We start from the raw sequence: 23,864 nt of genomic DNA, 5'->3' as shown, positions 1-23,864 counted from the left end.
ATTCCTAGGCAATAAGCATAATGACATGTTTGAGTGTTTACATTGCAACTGTCCTTCAACATTACAGACTACTCTTATATACCTGACCCTTTATTATCTGTGCCTCTGACCCTTCATTATCTATGCCCTGGAACTTACCTTTAGTTTCCTGATGTCTAGGTAAATCCAGTAGGTCCAGGGTCTCGGGGAACGCGCCCCCATCTATTTTAGCTAATTGGATGTGATGAACCCTTTGCTGACCTTTCAGATTTCAATCATAGAATCCTACAGTGCAGAAGGATACCATTCAGCCCATCAAGTCTGCACCAACCACAATCTCACCAAGGTCCTATCCCCATAACCCCATGCATTTACCCTAGCTAGACCCCTAATACTACGAGGCAACTGAGCATGGCCAATCCACCTAACCCGCACATCTTTGGAGTGTGGGAGAAAACTGGAGCACCCGGAGGAAATCCATGCAGACACGAGGAGAATGTGCAAACTCCACACAGACAGTGACCCAAGCCGGGAATCGAACATGGAATAAGCAAATATCAGCTCATGCTTAGGCTCCAATTGCAGCAGATTTTTTGAACAGATAAATAAATACTTATGAATGCAATTTACAGTAACTATAGACTTTACTTGTCCTTCTCAGAATATCACACAATGAGGGAACATTTTCTGTCCTAACCCTCAGTTGTAAACTCTGGACATAAAACCAAGCTCCCTAATAGAGTTTGGGTGTTTACAAGCTACAGCAGGGGCTCTGACATGCACCATCTCTGGTGGCTTCAGCCTGATGGTTGATTGACAAAGACCTGCCTTGAATTTACCATTTAAAAGCCTTTTGAAGGAACACTGGAACAAAGGTTGAGTCACAGTATCCAAATTATGTTTTTTCACACAAATACAGCTGCTAATCAAACACATGCCCGAAGTAAAAATATCCACAGGATTCAGGTCTTTGAACTTAATGGTGTGATCCACTACAAGGCGTCAAAACTACCCTGCCCCATCTGATTACTGCTGTAACAATCCAGCTATCAATTATCACTGGTTTGCAACAGTGTGTGGACCACAACAGAGCAATCAGCAACAGAGTTAACAATTCAATATGCCCATCAGCACATTTATGTCTCGACTTGTGGGCTGCCCATTCTCTATCACAGAATGTGCTTTTTTTAATCTGGTGTACTGTGATCAACCAAAACTGTAGCTAATAAAACTAAAACTTGTTTTGTCACATATTCTTTACAATTTCTGATGAACTATGTAAAAACATTGTCAGCTGCTTCTCTTTCACAAACAGTGTTCCATATTAATCTTTTATTCCATATTAACCATTTAAACTAAAGATAAATGGACTTCAGATGAAAGGTCACTGACTTGAAATGTTCATTCTCCACAGATGCTGCCGGACTTGCATTTTCGACCTTAGTTTTCTTTTAAAACTACTGGACGTAGTAGCATATTGAAAAATCTGAACATTTTATTGTATTACCCTCTCTGTTGGGGAGGTGGAAATAACATTTGTTCAACAATAACTGCCTGCAGCTATCATATGTTAGTTTTACTCAGTGCATACATGACAGACAAGGCTGGGGTGAAATTTTCCTTTTTGAACTAAAGAACATTGTGACATAGCTTTGGATTCCGAAAGTTGATTCTGAGGAAGTGTAATTTTAAAGATTATTCAATGTGCAAATCATGTTCGGATACATTGAGTCAGTATAATATGTAATTGAAATAAAAAAGGCACTGAAGACCTATTTGGGGAAAATGGGGGAATTCAAGCCTGACAAAAAGGGCTGGTGTAATTACAAAGGTTACAGATTTGACTGAAAGCGAAAATAGGTGAGAATAAAGTAAATGTTTCCCTCACCATGACGGGGCCAGATGTGGCATCAAGAGAGTGTTGCCTACGAGAACTGTGGTAGCTTTGTCCCTTTAAGGAGCAGGTATACGTGGGTCACGGGACCCTCATGGGGCCCATCATGAGGAAGCACATGAACTGGCACTTATTGGGTGTTAGGACACGGATCCTGTGTAAAACTGAGAGTCATTGGAACTAGATCTGCATCTGCATTGAGCCCTGTTTGTATATATTTCAATCTTTCCTTCAATAAATCACTCATTGTTGTGATTCAAGGGTTCCTTGCTGTGATACCTCACGCTACAGGAACCCAGTACTATGGAATATGCCAAATTTAATGAAATGCTGGACTCATCTTTTGGCACTGAATGATGTTCCATCAAAGGAAACTGTTGCCAAGTGAGTCTGTCGCAGCTAATTTCTTAAATCAAGGAAACTCTCGTCACTGTAAGAACATTGCAAAATTAGAAATCAATGGGCGGCACGGTAGCACAGTGGTTAGCACTGCTGCTTCACAGCTCCAGGGACCTGGGTTCGATTCCTGGCTTGGGTCACTGTCTGTGTGGAGTTTGCACATTCTCCTCGTGTCTGCGTGGGTTTTCTCCGGGTGTCTCCGGTTTCCTCCCACAGTCCAAAGATGTGCGGGTTAGGTTGATTGGCCATGCTAAAAATTGTCCCTTAGTGTCCTGAGATGTGTAGGTTAGAGGATTAGCGGTTAAATATGTAGGGATAAAGGGGTAGGGCCTGGGTGGGATTGTGGTCGGTGCAGACTCGATGGGCCAAATGGCCTCTTTCTGCACTGTAGGGATTCTATGATTCTAACCATACGACGTCCATAAAAAATGCTTAAAGGGAAATAAAATCAAGACCAAGCTTTTGAGCAAAGGCAATAAGCTGACATGAAAGGAGCCACAGCCTCATGGAAACGGCAGAAAGAGGTAGCTGCGAATTTAAAGTTATTTTACTGAGTCGGTGTGGAAGTATACTGGATTTCTGTGAGATCTAGGACATCTGGATTTCTGAGAGATCTTTGCTAACAAATAAACCTGTTGGACTTTAACCGGGTCCTGTGAGACTTCTCACTGGATCTGGGACACAACAGCTAAGTTCATAGTCTCAAGAGACAAGAATTGGATGCTATCGTTGCAATGGTAGCCATCAACTATTTAAAAACCTTCATTTCCATTTGAAGTTCTATGCCTATGCCTATGGGAAAGTCAAACATATTCCAATGGGGGATGAGGAAAAATTAAAGCTCCAGGCTGTGGTAACTTTCCAGATTGCATACACGCTCCAGATCAAAGTTTTGGTAGATCTAAACTAGCTCAGGAGTCTGAAAATTCTTGAATGTGCATAAGGTAGATATGGAAATAGAAGTTGATGTTATTGAGCAGGAAGGTCAAAATTGTACTCTGTAGAGAGCAAGAAAAACAGCATCTGAAAGATGAGAGTAAAAAAGCTGGAGATAAAATTCCATCGCCCACCACCTCTTTTCGTCATTGATGCAGCTGCAATCTTCTCAAGTGTACAAAAAATTCCCCAAGTCACATGCACTTACCCAAGAATTGGTGTGAATCCAGCTAGTTATTCTAATAACAGTATTCTAGTGTTAGGTAAAGTAAGCATTAAAGTGAAATACAATGGCGCATCCTATTTTTTTCCAATGGTAGTGGTAAGAGAGAACAAAGTCTCCCTGATGGGAAGAAATTGGCTTCATTATATTTTTGCTAAACACTGCTGTTAAGGAAAACAATTTGTTTATGTGCAAATTACTCTGGCAGTAGCGACCATTTGAGTTTTGGTTTTGATTACAGTAAAAACAAATATGCAATCCAATCTGTTAAATCTTCAGGTAGTGATAATATTGGTTTAGTCACATTGCTTCCCAGGAATTTATGCGCATGTACTGTTTTAATTTTAATATTCAAGTTTTTTTTAAAAGTGGGGCATGAGTGCAATATATTGCAAAATCTGAGCATTTTGTTTAATTGCCCTCTGCTGCCCGCTCTGTTGGGATGTGCAAATAAAGTTAGTTCAAAAATGGCACCTTGCAGCTGAGCATGTGTTATGTTTCATTCCGTGCTATGTGCAACCTCAACCCTTCCTTATAAAGGCTTCTTTTGATCTCTCTTACGTCTAACAACTGGCTAACATTGGCAACCCTCCCAAGATCACCCAAGGGCCCTCGTACTTTCTTTGTCTGTTTGCAGATGTCCTCTCAGCTTTTAGAAATTCTTACAACTGTTGGCACAAAAGCAGACACTCAACTATAGTGCATCCAATCGCTGTAAGCTAATTGCAATAGCATTTGAAAACTATGACCAAGTATGATGAGTTTAGACTCGGCACCTAACTTTCCTTGCTTGAATACATTCAGTTTGCTCTAAGGACACCAGCAACATCCTTTGCGATCATAATCAGTTCTTTTATCCATCATGCAGCTCTCACACAATTAACTGCACCATCCACAAACACTGTCCACATTAATGATATCATCTCATCATTTGCTTCCTATGCAACCCCATATGGCTAACATCTTTTTCAATGATTTCTTCTTCTGTAACTACCTACATACGCATATCCATTTTGCTCTGAGGTTCCATTTTATTGTTCTCTTCAATTATTTAATACGTTATCTCTCAATCACATCAGGAAGATCAGAAAAAGGAAGGCAAGACTAGGTTATTGAATGTCTTGAACCTTTTCCCCCATTCATGGCTGATCTGTACTTCAACTCCCTTTTTCCACCTTTGTTGGATACCACTCGATAACCTTACCTAATTTTAAAATCTACCAGGTTTTAGCCTTTCAATTGCCCACAGAATCTAGTGGATGGAACAATTTCTAGATTTCCATTAAACCTTTATGTGGAAAAAACGTTTCCTGATTTGAATCAATGACTTGGCTCTTATGCCTTCCTCATTCTGGATTCCTCCACCAGAGGAAAAATGTAAAGTTGCCATAGTCCCAGTTGACCATAGGCTGCTCTCCTCTTTGAGGGGGAGATGTGATTTTTGGTGATTTAACCTGAGGATCGCCACAGTTTAAGTAAGGGGCAAGGTTGAGAAGGTGGGGTCTTCATGAATAACCTCAGCTGGTACGGGAATTGAACCCATGCTGTTGGCGTCACTCTGCATCACTAACCGGCTGAGCAGCCAACTAAGCTAAACTTGAATCTTGAATCTCAATCATTTTAAACATATCAATTAGATTACACCTCAACCTTCTAAACTCAAAGAAATACAAACCAAATAGGTTCAACCTGTTCTTATAATTTAATCTTTTAAAGCCTGGTATCATTCTGGTGAATCTGCACTGTAAACGTTTCAAAACCAATATATATTTCCTGATACCTGTTGACCAAAATGGAATGTAGTACTCTAAATAGGGTTGAGGCTCTTTATACCTGAAGTAGCATTTCCTCATTTTTCATATTACATCCTCTTGACTATTTTTTGTACTCGTGCACTAACTTTGAGTGATTTGTGCACATGAACATGTAAATCTTTTTTATTCCTCCACAGTTCCTTTTCCCTTTATGTTAATATAGCGATTTGTATTTCTCAGACCCAAACTGAACAACTTCACAATTCTACTCCATCTGTTGTAGATTGTTCCATCAAATCTATCTAGTCACTTTGCAACTTCCAGCTCATTTACCTCCGAATATGTTAACAGCAAACTTGGATAGAATAACTTGCTATTCCTTCACCCATGTCATTAACATATGGCAAAAAAAAAGCTGGCTCCTCAGTACAGATCCCTGGGAAATACCACTTGTCACATCACATGAAAGAATTCCTCTCTCTCAAACAATCGCATCTATTCCAAATCCGATTGTGGTTCCAGAACTGGAACATCCACAATACCGTAAGAAGTCTCACAACACCAGGTTAAAGTCCAACAGGTTTATTTGGTAGCATAAGCCACTAGCTTTCGGAGTGCTGCCCCTTCATCACCCGATGAAGGGGCAGCGCTCCGAAAGCTAGTGGCTTGTGCTACCAAATAAACCTGTTGGACTTTAACCTGGTGTTGTGAGACTTCTTATTGTGTTTACCCCAGTCCAACGCCGGCATCTCTACATCGTGACATTCACAATACACATGTCATATGGTTACCTTTAATTCTGCATCCATTTTTGTCAATAATCGCTTGAGCAAAACCATAAAAAATAACTTCTGGAAGTTCAAACGGTCATCTTTAAAAACTCTCCAATTCGCCTCAAAAAAATCAGATTAGTCAGACATGATCTTCCCTATAAGCGTACGCAGATTCTTTGAATGGCTGATGTTTGCCCAAGTATTCAGTCATAATGGACAGAATTTTCCTAGTCCGCTGGAGACGGGTTCAGGGGCAACTGAGCCAGGAAAATCATAGAAAATGAGTCAGGTCAGGATCCAAGGCATCAAAAAATCCAGGTTTCCTTCAGGTGCTCTGGTTTCCTCCTACAGTCCAAAGATGTGTAGGTTAGATGGATTGGCCATGCTAAATTGCCCCTTAGTGTCAGAGGGACTAGCAGGGTAAATACGGGGGGTTACGGGGTTAGAGCCTGGGTGGGATATAAGTTGGTGCAGACTCAATGGACCAAATGGCCTCCTTCTGCACTGTAGGGTTCCGTGAAAACTTTCTGCAACTTAACCACAAAAGAGATGCCACTGTACTCAGCTCTTGTGCCAATGTTCACACTTTATCCCCCTTATTCTGTTTTTGTGCTAAATCAGTGGTGCACAAACTCAAAGTTGAACTTCAAAATCTAAATCCAGTTCATCATCATGATTGCTTATTTCAACCTCCAATATTTTCTATATCCATCGCTAAGAGGATGGACAAAATCTCCAGGTGCTGATGCCATACCGCCTCAACTCATTAAGCACAGGAATCCAGCACTCCTGCAGCATCTGTATCTGCTGGTGGTTTAGGGCATTGCCCCAGGACATGAGTAATGCAAGGACGGTGATCCTGTACAAGAACAAGAGTGGCCACAGCAATTGCAACAACTATAGAGGCATCACCCTGCAGAGAATCATGGGAAAAGTACCTGTGTCGCCTTTGTCAGATAACAGATCCTGCTGAACGCATCTACTCCAAATTCCATTGTGGTTCCAGAACTGGAACATCCACAATACTCATGGTCATTTTAGTCTGGCAGTTGTAAGAGAAATGCCGTGAACCAAGGAGACCACTATATATTGCTTTCATCACTCTCACCAAGGCACTAGATCATATTAGAAGAGGCGGTTTATTTAAGTTCCTGGAGAAAATTGGCTTCCCACCAAAGCCACTCAAGTGTGATCTCTTCTTTCCATGACACCATGGTGGTTAAGGTCAGCTATGACAGAGCAACATCAGAACCCTGTGAGATCTGCAGTGGCGCAGTGTTCTAGTACCAATCTGCTTTGACAATTTCTTCACTTGTTGCTGCCATACACCATCAGGTTATCCAGAGGGTGTATGCTTGCACACCAGAATTGTCAGAAAGTTGTTCAGCCTTGCTCACCTGAGATCTAAGACAAAGGTGCAGTAAGTCCTCATCAGAGGGAAGTTCTGCACTGACAATGCCATACTAACATTCCATACTAAGCAACTACTTTAGGTGCAAACAGACAGACTGCCTCATATTTGTAAAGAGTTTGGTTTGACCATCAGTATCAGGAAGATAAACATCATGGGCCAGGATGTTGCCATATTTCAATCTATCAGCACTGACAATGTGACACTGATGCTTGTTAATAGCTTCACATATCTAGACACTACAATCACCAGCAGTCCGTCACTTGATGTTGAAATCAACGTATACATTCAAAAGCTATAGCTGTTATGTCCAAGCTGAGTAACAGAATGAGGAACAACTTAACCAAGAAACAAACTGCATGTCTACCCAGCCTCTGTCGTCAGTACTTTCTTCTACAGTGGTGAGATTTGGACAACATACACTACACAAGAGAAAAGGCTGAACAGTTTCCATCTTCACTGTCTCAAGACATATCCTCGACATCTCTTGGCAGAAACGGTCAGCAGTTTAGAGGCCTTGGAGCATGCTAATTCTGTCAGCTGAGCCAATGATGTCTGTGCTGACTAATCCACATTCATCAGATCAGGTGGATGACAGCCGCACACCAAAGACATCTGTAATGTGAACTGGTCATTGGGCCATGACCTCCTGGACATCCACACACCTGCTTCAAGGACACTTTTGCAAGTGAGGTGTGAAGAAACTAAACACTGACAATTGGGAGACAATCATCGACTGTTCTGAACTTTGGAGACTATTTTGAAAGGCATTGGAAGAGGCAAACATAAACAAAACAGCTCAGCAGACAAGACAAGGACCCAGAGAAATAGAGGCCAGCACATTGTGCATCATCTGCCGCCACCATCACCACCATTTCTAAACCATCCTCATTGCTGAAAAAATAATAATTTATCACATTGGGCCAGATTTTCAGGTAACAGAGGGAAAACACAAATCTGGCTATTTGCAGCTCTGAACTGCAAGCTCACACCCAAACTCAATCCCTGTCTTTTCTTTGTCACTGAGAGACATGGACGAGATGGGGCCAGGTTTTGTGAGGCACGTTCAGTGTAGGTGGTGTGTGGGCACGTCAGTGGGTTAATTAGGAGGCCACCTCGGTTCTTGGGGTCAGCAATAAACTTCTAACATCTTCTCATTGTCCCCTAAGGGAAAGGTACTCTAATACATCCCAACACTTAAACAATGCTGATGAATGTAAACGTAATGATCAACTGACCTTTTCAGGACTGTGTCTTATGGTGAATCATCGCAATTAAATTATATCTGCATTACAATACTGCATCTGATAGTGATATTTGAAGTTGTTAAAATGTTTAATTTACCTGTTAAAATGTTTCTGCCTCCTTAGCAGGCTTCCCCAGTGGCCACAAGCTATCCAACAAGGCAGGTAAGGCTTCTAAAACCCACACCGGCACAGGAAAATAAGGGTGGGTGGGGCGATGATAGTGGGTTGGTGAGCAAAATTCAAATTTATTTAGGACTGACAATGGCGACCCCAACCCCAGACGAGTTGTTTGTGCAGGGTCACGACCCAAGACCTTCCCGATACACGAAAATGCAATGCAATTCAGACGGGAGAGGAGATTCCTTTATGCAATCAAAAGTTTCAGAGATTTCAGGTTTTCTGACCCGATCCTGGCTCCACTGGGAGACAAAAATGCAACCTACCTCAACTTTTCCAATGTTTTGTCACTGGCTTTCTCAGCACAAACCCAAATAAGCTGCAATTCACCCCGAAACCCAACACCTACATTGTCACCTACATTAACTTACCACTCTGGCACTCTTAACACAGAGCTGTCAGAATCCTCATCCCATTTGCAAATCATTTCAGAGCCTCACTGCACTGCTGCTCCACCTCTTCAAGCTCTATATGTCAGTTCAAACATCTGTTTTCCTAACTCGAGCTCACAGTGCTATTACATCCATGTCACCCTCGATTGCAGAGTATCTTGCCACCTCACCCCACATGATCCTTCTTCCCCGCTGCAACTTTCCCAAAAGTCTCCTTAAAATTTGCTTCTATAACCATACTGTCAACCAATTGTCTTGGCCCCACCCCAATCGTTTCCCCCCTCCCGTTTCCCCCCTCCCCAAATCCCACCTCCCTTCTAAGGCGTTGGTCTCTCTAAACTCCATGGATGGCAAGGTTTTGGAATCATAATCTGCAGTTCATCACTAATCCTGGGCTTTACCCCTGTCATTACACTCCTTTTTAAAATTTTGTGATGTTATTTATCATGTTGACAGGGGTGATCTAGTATACGAGCATTAAGGTGAAGTTCGCCTGTTATCCTTTGAAAACCAGGTACGTCCATTCGTTTATAATGGAATGCATCTCTCAGCATGTTCCTTTAATTACTTCAAGTTTAATACAGATTTGATCCTACTATATCCTTCTTGTGCCAGGAGTGCAAAGTGGCTCAGGGCACTATCTGCATTGCTTTTGGTCTTGCATCAAAATTGAATGCTAATGGTTTAATATCCTTAAAGAGCTTGAGAACGTTGGGGGTGCACTGGGTGGATTGTATGACACTAGGGCTGTGCAATCTTTATTGGTCTTTTCTTCTATAAGCCATCCATTTATAATGGTAGTATATACTATGTGGTATATGGTATCCTTTACTCTTGTCATGGCTAATACGAGTGGTGCTAGTGTGGGTGGTTTGGGATAGAGGTTGCAGGTATGGCCCAATGAGTCCTCACAGCTGGTGAGGAAAAACCCCCTTACAACTACTAGTGTTGCCTAATTTGTTTCTGCATATTTGTTATTTTGGGGTCAAAGAATCTTTGACGGATTCCTGTAAAGGTGTAGCCACAGCACATATCCTGGGAAAAGACATTGTTTTGTATCAATGACACCCCTAGTGCAGCTGGAGATGGGGCAACATCCTACATTGTCCTTGGCTGAATACGCAATGGCAGGAGCTGCTTTGAAAATCCTGGAATGCACACTATGTGGCTCGGTCTCTAATATCCTGTACGCGAGGACGCGCATTGTTATAACATATACTCATGGTTTTATCTTATCCTGCTTTCCCTCTAATCTCTGAAATATCCTTTTATTGTTTGTCTCTTTGGAGGCACCATTTGTAATAAATAATCCAAACCAATTGCATTAGTGCTCTCGTCTCTTTTTGTGTGTACATGTGGAAAAATGATTATGCTGTATTGTACTAATCCTTGAGGGTTTGTTGTGTTGCTTGTAAAAATAGGACAAACTTCAATAAAAGTACATTTAAAAAAATTACATCCAACATACCGATAGGTCATCTCCTCGGAGGAAGTTTCCTGAGAGATCGAGGTGTGTGAGCGAGTTAGGAATTTGTTGGTTGGCACTCAGTGATTGGGCAAGGCTGTTCACTCCTATAATAATGCAGAGAGCACAAAATAATTAGCTAATCAAATTTTCTATCATACCCAAGATACCTGGAACATTTCGCACCAAATGTTTTGCAGCTACAGGCAGGGTCGGTCACCTCTTTTAGAATCATAGAGGTATACAGCATGGAAACAGGCCCTTCTTGTCCATGCCGCCCTTTTTTTTACACCACCAAACTAGTCCCAATTGCCCGCATTTGGCCCATATCCCTCTATACCCATCTTACCCATGTAACTGTCCAAATGCTTTTTAAAAGAAAAAAATTGTACCCGCCTCTACTACTATCTCTGGCAGCTTGTTTTAGACACTCGCCACCCTCTTTGTGAAAAAATTGCCCCTCTGGACCCTTTTGCACCTCTCCACTCTCACCTTAAACCTATGTCCTCTAGCTTTAGACTCCACTATCTTTCTTGCTATAGAATGAACTGTTAATTAGTCAACGCATGTTTTTAACATTAATGACTCTGGTCTTGTCCAACCCTAGTTCCTTTTTTCAAAAAAATCCTTTGAATTTAAAACTCTGCAAACTCTCATGCAATTTAATTTACTTTTGAGCATACAACCTTTCAGCATTAAGTGTACAGTGATTAAATAAGCATTGTCACACCCAACCTAATTTAATTTAAATCAAACCATTATCAAATTAATCAAATAAAGGAGATAGCAACATTCTACATTACAAGATTAAATTTTTTATGATTAAAATAGATGCTACATATTTTTACGCAAATTTAATTTCAACAGTGCCAAGGGGTAGTTTCTTGGCTGCAAAGATTACTACAGAGATCAGCATCAACGTGCTTCTTTGATAAGTGCACAGCACTTGGCATCATCAATGTTTCTTTCCCATGTTCAATGTCATATTCAGTATGTCCAACCGCTCCTTTATTCTCAGCTCTTTGGTCAATCTTTGTTAGTCTCTCTTTCCTTGACACAGTGTCCATTTTCATCATTAACTGCCAGTGCCTTGGGACATTTCTTTTATATTAAAGACACTAACTGTATGAACGCAAATTGCTTTTGTTCTTTCATAAATCATGAACAGTTATATTTAAATAAAAGTAAAGATATTTTTACATGTTTTAGTCATCTTAATATTAGATGTGGATTGTCAGCCAAAAACTTAAAGCAACTTCCATATATATTCCTACTCAAAAATCTCTGTAAAATCATTACGTAACAATGTAAAATATTTCAATAGATTGTCCTGTTTACGCACTGATATATTTGCCCCGCATCCAAATTTAAAGGGATATTCTGTGTTGAGTTCAACAAAATGAATGTGTGCTTTTACCCATAACCTGAGCCCAATACATTTCTGTGGAGTAAACATCTCCAGGGAACTCTTGGAAGCTGTTGGTGTTAAGTACACAACATTCACTGCTCTTGCTCCTGCATGAATCCTCTCCTTCAAGGGCTTAGTGAAGCCACTAAGATTACGCCATGCATTGACTTTTCTGAATTTTGTTCTTATTCTTAGTTTTCAAAAGTAATTTTTGTGCTGTGCCAGTGCTGCTGGTTCGTATTTGTGGTTCTTCTCCATAAGTTGCAACTGAAAAGTAAACTTGCCTGAATTCACAGAAACCAAAAGCCGGGAAGATGTGACCTGCCTGAATGTTAATCCCAGCAAATTTACTTTTTGGTTGCAGCCCTTACACTGCGGGTCTGGGCTGCAGAAATTCGACTCAATGCAATATTGAAACAACTTGAAACGTAACACAAACTATGTCGCTTGCAAGTTTATTATTAGTAATTTCTTGGCAGGAACTCAACTACTGTCTAATAATTTGTTAGTGGAATGCATTCCGTGAACTAATGTGGGTGTTTCAGACATACTAGAATAGATAGTAATACTTGTTGGCATTTGAGTTGATATTCTAACATCTCCAAATTGTCCACCTGCCAAATGCGTTTTAAAAACTCCTAAATACTGTTAGGAATTCAAAATCTCAAAAAAATTCAAGGAGTGTAATTTGAAACAGACATACCACATCAATTTTTGTTACAACACAAACAATTTTCTGCATCGTGCCAATTTAGAACTGCTTGCGAGTGCCATTACCGGGCTACCAGTTATTATTTAATGCTGTTACTTTCCACTGAATATTATCCTTATTACCCTTCATTGGAGCGTTATATTAAATTTAATGCTCCAAGAACTGATAAATGCCAACAAGAAAAAATGCTCATAAGCAAATAAAATAAGCATTAATAATAAGTCATATTAGATCATGCTAGTAATAAAATGGCCACAATTATTAAAAGAACTGATCCAGTATGGAGATTACCGATGACGATGGTAAAACGTATTTGACGGGCACTAAGCAACACAATTGGACTTTCACAACATCCTTTTTTTGGAATGTTATCCAATTTCTATTTCTTTCAACACCCAATGTGAATTTTGACATTCTTAACACAGCCACTTCACTTGCTCCAATTTGTTAACTGATCCACATATTTTCTGACAGCTATTTACTCAATTCATCCCAAATTTCATGTTTAGGCTCTAACACAGAATTAATTATCTACTCAATTCCCTCCCCATACCCCACTACCCCCATTTCAAAAAAGTCACACGAAAGCAAAGTTCTCGTGAATTCAAAAGTGCACACTGATTTTTGGTTAACAGCCACCATTTCATGTCACTACCTCCTACAGGGCCACCCTCACAAATCCATCTTACGGTTCATTTTAAACAATGAAGCTACATGCTTCTCTTGCCTTAATCACCAAAAAACAGCCAGGAGATTTCTTTCTGAACAGATACTGGGCCCTATTTTACCATTGCGTCACACCCGTTTTCGTGCGTGAAAATGTGGTAAAGTCAGGTGTGAGGCCATTAATGAGATCTGCGCTCGCGTCTGCGCAGATGGCCACTTTACCGAAACCCAGGAATGGCCGTGAACCGCTTCACACCCGAAACAGGCGCAACGGCCATTTAAATGTATTTGCTTGTATTTCAATTGAATTAATGAACTGCCCGCCCAACTTTATCAGCACCTCCCCCTTTACCACCGCATTCGCCGATCCGGAATCGCGCCGAAATGAGGGCCGATCATTGTCTGGCTAGTGGGGGCCGATCGTTGTCTGGTGGTGGGGGAGGGCTGATCGTTGTCTGTTTGTTTGGGGGGGGGCGATCGTTGTCTGGTGGGGAGGAAGGAGGAGGCGGGTCAGATGTTCCTCTGGGATGGGGGGGGCGATTGCTCACTGGTGGAGGGGGGGGCTGATTGATCTCTGGTGGGGGGGGGGGCGGGGGGGAGGGGGAGTCCGCTGCCACTCTGCGGGCGATCAGTGGTGGGGGGGGAAGGGGCAGGGAGTCGCGATCGGTCTGGGTAGCGGGGGGGGGGGGGGTGGATAAGGGGGACAGTGATGTCTGTGGGTAGTGGGGTGGCTGGAAAGGGGGACAGTGATATCTGTGGGGGCCATCGCTCCCGCTTTTCGCTCCCAGGCCACTTTCTGTGGTCCGGGAGCGATCTGACACGGGTGCGCTTCTTCAATTTTTTTTCTAACTGCGCATGCGCAGTTCAGAGCTCCGATCGTTTCGGGCGCGCTAAGCCCCACCCACAACACGAATGGGACCCGCAATTTTTTTTTCAGGCTGAATATGTATGGGGGCGCCTGGAAGCAGATTTCTAAGACGGATGTGAATTACACCCAGATTCAGCACTTAGAATGAAAATGGTAAAATCAGGCCCACTATGTTTTGTTTGGAACAACATAAATCAAAGCTTACATCTGTATAGTACCTTTAATGCAAACGTTTTCTTAGCCACTCCACAGAAGCATAAGGGAAAAATAGTTGACCGAGTCAAAGAAGGAGATGCAATAAGGATTGACCAAATGCCTGGCCAAAGGGGCAAGTCCTAAAGGAGGAGTGAGAGTTGGAGACTCAGAGGGGTTTCTGGGGGTGTGTGGGGTAATAAGGAAGGGTTGATGAAAATCTTGATCAAAGTAGTTTTAAGGAGTTAAGCGGTTATTGGATAGGCACATGGAGCACACCAGGATGATAGGGAGTGGGATAGCTTGATCTTGGTTTCAGATAAAGCTCGGCACAACATAGTGGGCCGAAGGGCCTGTTCTGTGCTGTACTGTTCTATGAGTCTTAAAGGAAAAGAGGAAAGTGAAGAAGAGAGGAAATTTAGGGAGAGAATTCCAGATGATCAGACCCAAATGACCGAAGGATCAGCTTCTACTGGAGCCTAGATTTGGAGAAACACACATGAAAGAATTATAGGGTTGGAAGTAAGGAAGGGCAAGGTAATGAAAAGATTTAAAAACAAGAACAAAAATTTGAACCCAGTACATTGAATTTTAAGTTAAGATAGGCTACAAATATAGGGGTGATATGTGAGTAGAACTTGGTGTGAGATGAACAGTTTGGTTGAGCTGAACCTTAGTAGAGAACAAAGGATTGGAGGTGAAAATTAGTAACATTGTTTGCTTTCACTATAACAATGTTCATGCTTCAAAAGTGCTTCAATGGTTGTGAAACTATTTTGGATGTCTTGAAATATAAGGAACACTTTCTTTCATCCACAGTATTGCAGTCCACATGATTACCATGTGGCAGCACAGTGGCACAGTGGTTAGCACTGCTGCCTCACAGTGCCAGGACCAGGGTTCAATTCCGGCCTCGGGTCACGGTGTGGAGTTTGCACGTTCTCCCCATGTCTGCGTGGGTTTCCAACGGGTGCTCCGGTTTCCTCCCACAGTCTAAAGATGTGTGGATTAGGTGGATTGACCATGCTAAATTGACCCTAGTGTCAGAGGGATTAGCAGGGTAAATATGTGGGGTTATGGGAATAGAACCTGGGTGGGATTATGGTCAGTGCAGACTCAATGGGCCAAAATGGCTTCTGCACTGTAGGGATTCTATGATTAGTGCCCCTGCCACCATATGCAATTTTTACTCTACTGGCCATCGCTGCTACTATGTAGCTGTAGAATATACTATCTATGTACTGCAGCAATTCACCAAGCTTATTTCAGTAGCAACTCCTAGACTAAGGGCAAGAACAGCTACTTCAGGGGAGCATCACTTTCTGCAAGCTTTCCTCCAAGTAGCACAACATCCTGACTCGGAAATGTGTTGCCATTCTTTCATTGTTCCTGGATCAAAATCCGGCAACTTTCTACCCAACAATATTGTGCAAACAGCACCCTGCAAGCATGGCAGCAGTTCAAACATGGCCACTACCTTCTCAGCACAACCAGGAATGGCCAATAAACATGGCCTTGCCAGTATCAACTACATCTCAACAACAGAAAAAAAACACTTGACACCACTTGCTACTGAAGTAAGCTTGGAGAAATTACTAATAATAAACTTGCAAGAGACATAATTTGTGTTATGTTTTCAGTGTTTCAAGCTGTTTTAATATTGCATTGAGTCCAGAGAGTGATCTATTGCATTGTAACAGTTACACGTGTGTGTTACTCTTAAATGAGGAGGTCTAGGCACACATATACGAAAAATCACAAACCCAAACAAATAAGTGAAAGCTTCATTTTTGATAGACACAGAAAACAAGATAAACCACTTACTTCCATCTGAATGGAATTGTAGTATTTTGTACAATCATAAAAAAAATACTTGGATAAGACTCCAAAATCGAAGGGGTGCTGCTGTCTGACCAATAGCAAGGAGGATTAGACTTGTTAGCCAAATGGATACGCAAATGATACATACAACTTAATCCAAATTAGTGCAATCTAATATCATTTAGGTGTAATAAGAAAGATTGGGGGCATACACTCCTTAAGAAAGACTGAAGCATATGAAGGGACACAAGGATGGGGATGCATATAGATGGATATAGTTACAAAGAAGCATGACCGCATTTTGGGCTTTATAAGTAAGGCACAGAATACAATATGTATAAGGCAATAGTTAAGCCCGAGAGTTGTGTGTGTGCAGTTTTGGAAAGGGCATTACGGACAGAAGCCAGAATGTTACAGCTGTTCACACCAGCTGGATTTTCCCATCCCGCTGCAGTGAACGAAGATTTGGCTGGGCGTCAAATTCTCCGACTTCACTGCAGCAAGAGCGTGGCGTGAACGGCTGTTAAGGTCACACTTAGAGATTGTGCAGTGCAAATTCAGTGAGATGTTATCAAGAATGAGAAATTATCGTTCTGCAGAGAAAGAAACTGTGATAAAAGCAAGTTACTGTGGTTTCTGGAGTCTGAAACAAAAACAGAAAATGCTGGAAAATCTCAGCAGGTCTGGTAGCATCTGTGGAGAGAGAATAGAGCCAATGTTTCGCGTCTGGGTGACCCTTTGCAGAAATTGAGAGTTTGGCTTTCTGAACAATTGTTTCACGATAAAATATTTGACCATATTTAATGGTTGAAGCACTATTGCAATTCTTAAAGGAAAAAAATGGATAAACATTTAAAATAATGGAAGATGTAGATGTCTGGGTGAAAAGAGCTGGGTGTAGCTTTTGTTGCTCTGACAGACACAATGGACCAAATAGCCTTTATGGGGTTGATTTTGACTCCACAATAATGTAAAAAAGTGATATTAAATTGGCAGCCCACTTTATATTCCCCCTGATATTCATTCCCATTACAATCAGATCCTTAGGATAACCTTCCCTTTATGTCCTCAATGGAAAGAACAGTTAAATAAAGTTACTGTACCTTTAGGTGACAAGGAGGTTTTAGACATGTTTAAGTGTTTCAATCCCTTTGGGATTTTGGCAAATTGGTTGCTCAGAGAGGATATACCTGCAAAACAAGAGTTATTCATTCTTACTTGACAACGAAACAACTACATAATAATTCAATTTTAAACTAAACATGAAGTGGAAAAAAAAAATCTCATCTCCAAGTGCACAGTTACACTTCATTCAAATTTACTCCACTCCCCCACCATGTAATCATTCCGTCATGGAAACTAGCCAAGATGTCTAATTGACAATGAGACAACATTCGACTAATAAATCATATTTTCTTTAAATTAACCCTTCAAACCTAGATTACACACTATGTAAATCAATTCAAATCCTTTGTGCAATGTTACATAATGGCATTTCCTACAAATTAATTATTGGATAAAAATTCTCTTCCCTACAGAATGCTCTTTTAGGAAATTGGAGAAGACAAGAGTATTTATCAAAAAGACTGACAGCTGTAGAAATTAAAGTGGTAAAATTGCTGTTCAACAGGAGCGCAAAATAAACAATTGTGAATTGATAGCCCATTTTACACCACTGCTAACCGGAAAAAGGAAATAGATGGGGTGCAAATCAATTCACCATTAATGGTTTACAGAATCACCAAAGACAAATTTCATCCCCTAACCAAATTAGTAAACATATTATTACATAGCAAAGAACTTGCCATCATGACAAAATATTAATGCCTACCTAGAGCAACACAATATATTAAAAAAACCTTAATCTTTACAAAAATGTACATTTAACAGAGCTACTTGAAGTTTAGACATTATATTGCATTATCACAAGCATTAGAATGAAAATGATAATGAAAATAGGACACAAAAATCACTGAAGAGTGTTACAGTTATTCAAATCTAAACATATTTGGATTATTTATTAAAATAAGAATGAATAGGCCTTAAATATTACAATAGGGTGACCTGCCTCTTACTATTTCAGAAATGAGGAAATATATAAAGAGTAGAAGTTGAGAGAAAACAATTTATGCAATTCAGAGGTCCTGGCCAGAATCTTACCGCCCCAGCCGCCATGGGAATTGGAGCGGATGAGGAGCAGACAATGGAGAGGTCCAGGCAGGATTTTACAGTTTCGGGACGAGCGAGGCCATAAAATCCCACCCCCGGAGCAGGGAGTGAACAACAATGAGTAAGAATAAATGAGTGCAAGATAAAAGTAGTAAGAATGCATAAATAGCACCTGGACAAACGAAGGAGCAAATAAGCCAGCCCCCAAAAAGTACTGAACAGCAATAAAAAGGACCAACAACAGAAAGAGAAGAATAATATAAAAGAATTAGTGAGACAGCAACAAGACAAACAAGGATACACATCAGTGAAAATTCTAAAGGTAGGTTTTAGTGCACTAACCACAGTAAAACCCAATGGCCAAAGAGTGATTGTGCGCGCCTTGGCTTTACCTAATCAATCAAAATTTATAAACAGAAATAAACTGGCCAGTCTATCCACACTTAGTTGATTATTCAGCCTTTTCATATAAAAGCTGGCAGCAGAGTTGCAAGAGAAACTTCAAAAACTCACTGTCAAGCAGCAAGAGCCTGTCATTAGGTTGAAAACCAACACACAGCAACACTGAATAGGAAACGCTAGGCATCAAAGCAACATTTATTGACAGAAAATGCTTGCCTTATACAATATTTTTAGCATCTAGATTCATGTATCTGCCTTAGTGCCCTTGCCCGAATCAGAAAGGGCAGTATGGCGGCACAGTGGTTAGCACTGCTGCCTTGCAGCACCAGGGACCTGGATTTGATTCTGGCTTTGGGTGTCTGCTTGGAGTTTCGCTCTGGTTTCTGCCCACAGCTTAAAGCTGTGCAGGTTAAGTGGATTGGCCATGTCAAGTTGCCCCTTCGTGTCCAAAGATGTGTAGGTTGGGGGATTAGTCATAGTAAATATACAGGGTTACAGGAATAGGGCAGGGGTGGGCCTGGGTAACATGCTCTTTTGGAGAGTTGGTGCAGACACAATGGGTTGAATGGCTCCTTCTGCACTGTAGAGGTTCTATAGAAAGTTGCGGTTTCAAGTCCCACTCCACAGAGCTGAACACCTAATTACAGTTCATAGTCCAATTGCTCAGTACTCAGAGTAGTGCGCTGCTGGAGTGGTGTCATCTCTCAGATCATATACTACACTGAGGTCCATTCGCCAATCAGGTGAATGTAAAAGATCCTTCAACACTATTAAAAGAAAAGCTGGGGATGCCCCTGGTATCCTGGCCAAATGCATTTCTCAATCAACATTGACAAAAAACAGAATATCTGATCATTTATGCCATCACTGTTTGTGGGGCTTGAAGTTTCCAAAGTTGATGCGATGTTATCCTCCATTGCAATAATGAATACATTCCATAGGTACTTAGTTGGCCGTGAAGCAATTTGACTCTGATAACGAAAGGCATTATATAATTGCAAGTCCCTCTTTTCTATGAGCTTCACTCAAACTGCAAGGTTGAGGGATTTCTTTTTCACTACATAATTTAGCTCTGAAAGAGTGAGCCATCCAAGTTTTACAAAAAACAATCAATTTCAAAACCTTTAAAACTGACTTCTTCTGTGAGATTTTACCTTGTCTTGAACTATGCTTATATAACACCCATGGTATACTCTAAGTTTTACATGCGCTCCCTAATTTTATCATGCAGGATAATCTTTTTAATTGACTTCAGGCAAGTACTTAGTTCCGCCCACTCAAACTTGAAAAAAAACATCAATCTTGGTCCAAGCAAATAAAAATTCAAACACGTGCTTTTCCAATTGTTTTTCCATGCGAGTACACAAAATAATGTGGTGATATAATCAGGGCCTAGTTTTAAGGCTGATTAAATTGGATATCCTAAATTAAAGAATTGGGCATATTAAAATCAAACACAGTCAAACCTCGGGCAGGTCAATTGTACAAATATACAAACATATCTGGGCCTGGCCCATCAATCACCCATCAAAGGTCATTGCACTCTACTGATACTTAGCAGGAGATCATTGCACCTCATTGAAATGCACCGGCCTATTGTTAGAAGCCTAGATCGGGCCATACTTTCTGTCACCGAGGGTTCCTGCAGTTACCTTATCTGATAACAGGTTACATGTAAGCAACAGCATGGAGATGGACACCGGGGGGGCAGACCCCGGTGTCCTGTCAGGCAGACATCAAGAAACCCACTGGGTATTGGAACCCCCTCCTGGGACCTCATTGGCCGGAAGCCAGAGAAGTTTCTGGAAAGGCAAGCAGGCAGGGGGATAAAGGGACACATTTCAGACACACCAGCAACAAAGACTCGACGAGGGAGGTGACCTTGACCATCCAGAAGACTGACCAGAGAAGGAAGGAAGAAGCTGCCATCGAGATTCACCTTCGTGACGACGGACCAGAGGGACTCAGAGAATCAAGCCTGCAGTTTAACCAAACCATCTTTGCGGGTAGTATACTTGAATCTGGGGTATCCTCTTGTTTTATGTGGGTAATTTAAGGGTTAATAGTATTATTAATAAACTTGTTGAACCTTTACTTGTGTTTGTCCTTTGTCCATCTTGCAAATAAGGGCACCGGGGTAAAACCTTGGAGTAAGCAAACTGGTCGAAAGTATCTGAGAATTAACAGGTACAACAGTAACATTAAGCACCTCTGTTGCTGCTTCAATTCACATTAATTTCAGAAATAAAAGGTGAGCTCCCCAATGGCTCAACACATTTATTTGCTGAGTAGTTGGGCTGTACGGAAGAGAATACAGAGGTGAAGACCCAGTTTTCTGCTGGAATACTTATTTCAATTTGGGTGGGGGAAGGGGAAAAGGAAAAATAAGGATTAGACACTATAATTAGCTTCAGGGAGGGGAAACTCAGCCAGTGTTAACACTCATACTGATTATCCATTGACCCGTGCTGCAGGTGCACCCTGTTAGAACAAAGAACAGTACAGCACAGGAAACAGGCCCTTCGGCCCTCCAAGCCTGTGCCGCTCCTTGGTCCGGCTAGACCAATCGTTTGTATCCCTCCATTCCCAGGCTGCTCATGTGACTATCCAGGTAAGTCGTAAACGATGTCAGCGTGCCTGCCTCCACCACCCTACTTGGCAGCGCATTCCAGGCCCCCACCACCCTCTGTGTAAAAAAAATCCTTCTAATATCTGAGTTATACTTCGCCCCTCTCACCTTGAGCCCGTGACCCCGCATGATCGTCACTTCTGATCTGGGAAAAAGCTTCCCACCATTCACCCTATCTATCCCCTTCATAATCTTGTACACCTCTATTAGATCTCCCTCATTCTCCGTCTTTCCAGGGAGAACAACCCCAGTTTACCCAATCTCTCCTCATAGCTAAGACCCTCCATACCAGGCAACATCCTGATAAACCTTCTCTGCACTCTCTCTAACGCCTCCACGTCCTTCTGGTCGTGCGGCGACCAGAACTGGACGCAGTACTCCAAATGTGGCCTAACCAACGTTCTATACAGCTGCATCATCAGACTCCAGCTTTTATACTCTATACCCCGTCCTATAAAGGCAAGCATACTATATGCCTTCTTCACCACCTTCTCCACCTGTGTTGCCACCTTCAAGGATTTGTGGACTTGCACACCTAGGTCCCTCTGTGTTTCTATACTCTTGATGGCTCGGCCATTTATTGTATAACTCCTCCCTACATTATTTCTTCCAAAATGCATCACTTCGCCTTTATCTGGATTAAATTCCATCTGCCACCTCTCCGCCCAATTTTCCAGCCTATCTATATCCTGCCGTATTGCCCGAAAATGCTCATCACTATCCATAAGTCCAGCCATCTTTGTGTCATCCGCAAACTTGCTGATAACACCAGTTACATCTTCTTCCAAATCATTTATATATATCACAAATAGCAGAGGTCCCAGTACAGAGCCCTGCGGAACACCACTGGTCACAGACCTCCAGCCAGAAAAAGACCTTTCGACCACTACCGTTAGATAGGTGAGGACAAGACACATATCAGTTATGATGTCCACGCTTTCAGTGGAATAGCCTGAAACAATCCTGCATTTTAATGGAAAGCGTTTCTACTTAGCTGAGGTACCAGGGATGACTGTTGCCCCCATGATTGAGTTAATGCATTCATAAAAGGGAAAGAATAATTAGTGAGAAAATTTTAAAAAGCTACTGAGAATGCTTAGGTCAATTAGCATTTGAAATACAGATTATTTATAGATGATATAGATGATATAGATTGCGTCCAGTTCTGGTCGCCACACTACCAGAAGGACGTGGAGGCTTTGGAGAGAGTACAGAAAAGCTTTACCAGGATGTTGCCTGGTATGGAGGGTCTTAGCTATGAGGAGAGATTGGGTAAACTGGGGTTCTTCTCCCTGGAAAGACGGAGGATGAGGGGCGACCTAATAGAGGTGTATAAAATTATAAAGGGCATAGATAGGGTGAACAGTGGGAAGCTTTTTCCCAGGTCATTTAAATGGTCATTGGATAAACATATGGATGATATTGGAATAGTGTAGGTTAGATGGGCTTTCGATTGGTTTCACTGGTCAGCGCAACATCGAGGGCCGAAGGGCCTGTACTGCGCTGTAATGTTCTATGTTCTAGGTCGGAGGTGACGAACACAAGGGGTCACGGGTTCAAGGTGAGGGGGACAAGGTTCAACACAGATGTCAGGGGGACGTATTTTACACAGAGGGTGGTGGGGGCCTGGAATGCACTGCCAAGCAAGGTGATTGAGGCGGACACGCTGGGATCATTTAAGACTGATCTGGATAGCCACATGAACAGACTGGGAATAGATGGATACAAACGAATGGTCTAGTTGGGCACATGAGTGGCACAGGCTTGGAGGGCCGAAGGGCCTGTTCCTGTGCTGTATTGTTCTTTGTTCTAATGCTTTGCATTGATGAAATTTTCTACCTGATGTGTTAATTTAGGTTTCCCCTTCAGATAATGGCTGCCAGGTATCGTTTTTATTAATTCTTGTCATTATTTTTTTTAAATTGCAAAGGAAAGTGACTGCAACCTATGAAGATTATGGTGAAACTTTTCATTAAATCACCTTAACCTTCTGAAGCAGTTAATGCTGCAATTATCTGCTCCTGTGCTATGCACAACCTCAGTTACTTTGCATCAAAGCCCAGGAATGGGGAGGAAAAGTACACAACCAACAGGCTGTGAAAATCTGCAGTATTACAGAATTTGGAGATTCCCACTAATGCCTTCTTAATAAGCTTAGCATAAACCCCTGGATTCCATAGCACGTAATTCAAGCATGTGTAAATTTTCAAAATTCACACAATAAAGTGGTAATCTGAAACCACACTAGACTAGATATACTGCAGCAACATTCAATCAAATCACAGGAGTTTCTCTGCATTTTAATTTCCTCACGTTATTCAGACAGATTAGCAACAAGATCTGTCAA

At 41.6% G+C, this 23,864-nt stretch overlaps 1 protein-coding gene across 5 annotated transcripts in view; it reads right to left on the bottom strand.

The window, feature by feature from the left end:
• LOC144511333 (F-actin-uncapping protein LRRC16A-like) overlaps nt 1-23,864 on the bottom strand; it is a 380,857-nt gene that overhangs the window by 198,159 nt on the left and 158,834 nt on the right. For all 5 annotated transcript variants that reach the window (XM_078241629.1, XM_078241637.1, XM_078241604.1 and 2 more), the window contains 2 exons: nt 17,421-17,507; nt 10,654-10,757 (listed from right to left, as the gene is read on the bottom strand). In XM_078241629.1, coding sequence (XP_078097755.1) covers nt 10,654-10,757; nt 17,421-17,507 — 191 coding nt within the window. The remainder of the gene's footprint in view (nt 1-10,653; nt 10,758-17,420; nt 17,508-23,864) is intronic.

The sequence above is a fragment of the Mustelus asterias genome, chromosome 2 (genome assembly GCF_964213995.1).
Source record: "Mustelus asterias chromosome 2, sMusAst1.hap1.1, whole genome shotgun sequence".
Taxonomy (NCBI): domain Eukaryota; kingdom Metazoa; phylum Chordata; class Chondrichthyes; order Carcharhiniformes; family Triakidae; genus Mustelus; species Mustelus asterias.
Note: the sequence above shows the minus strand (reverse complement) of the source record. Positions and strands in the feature narration are given on the sequence as shown.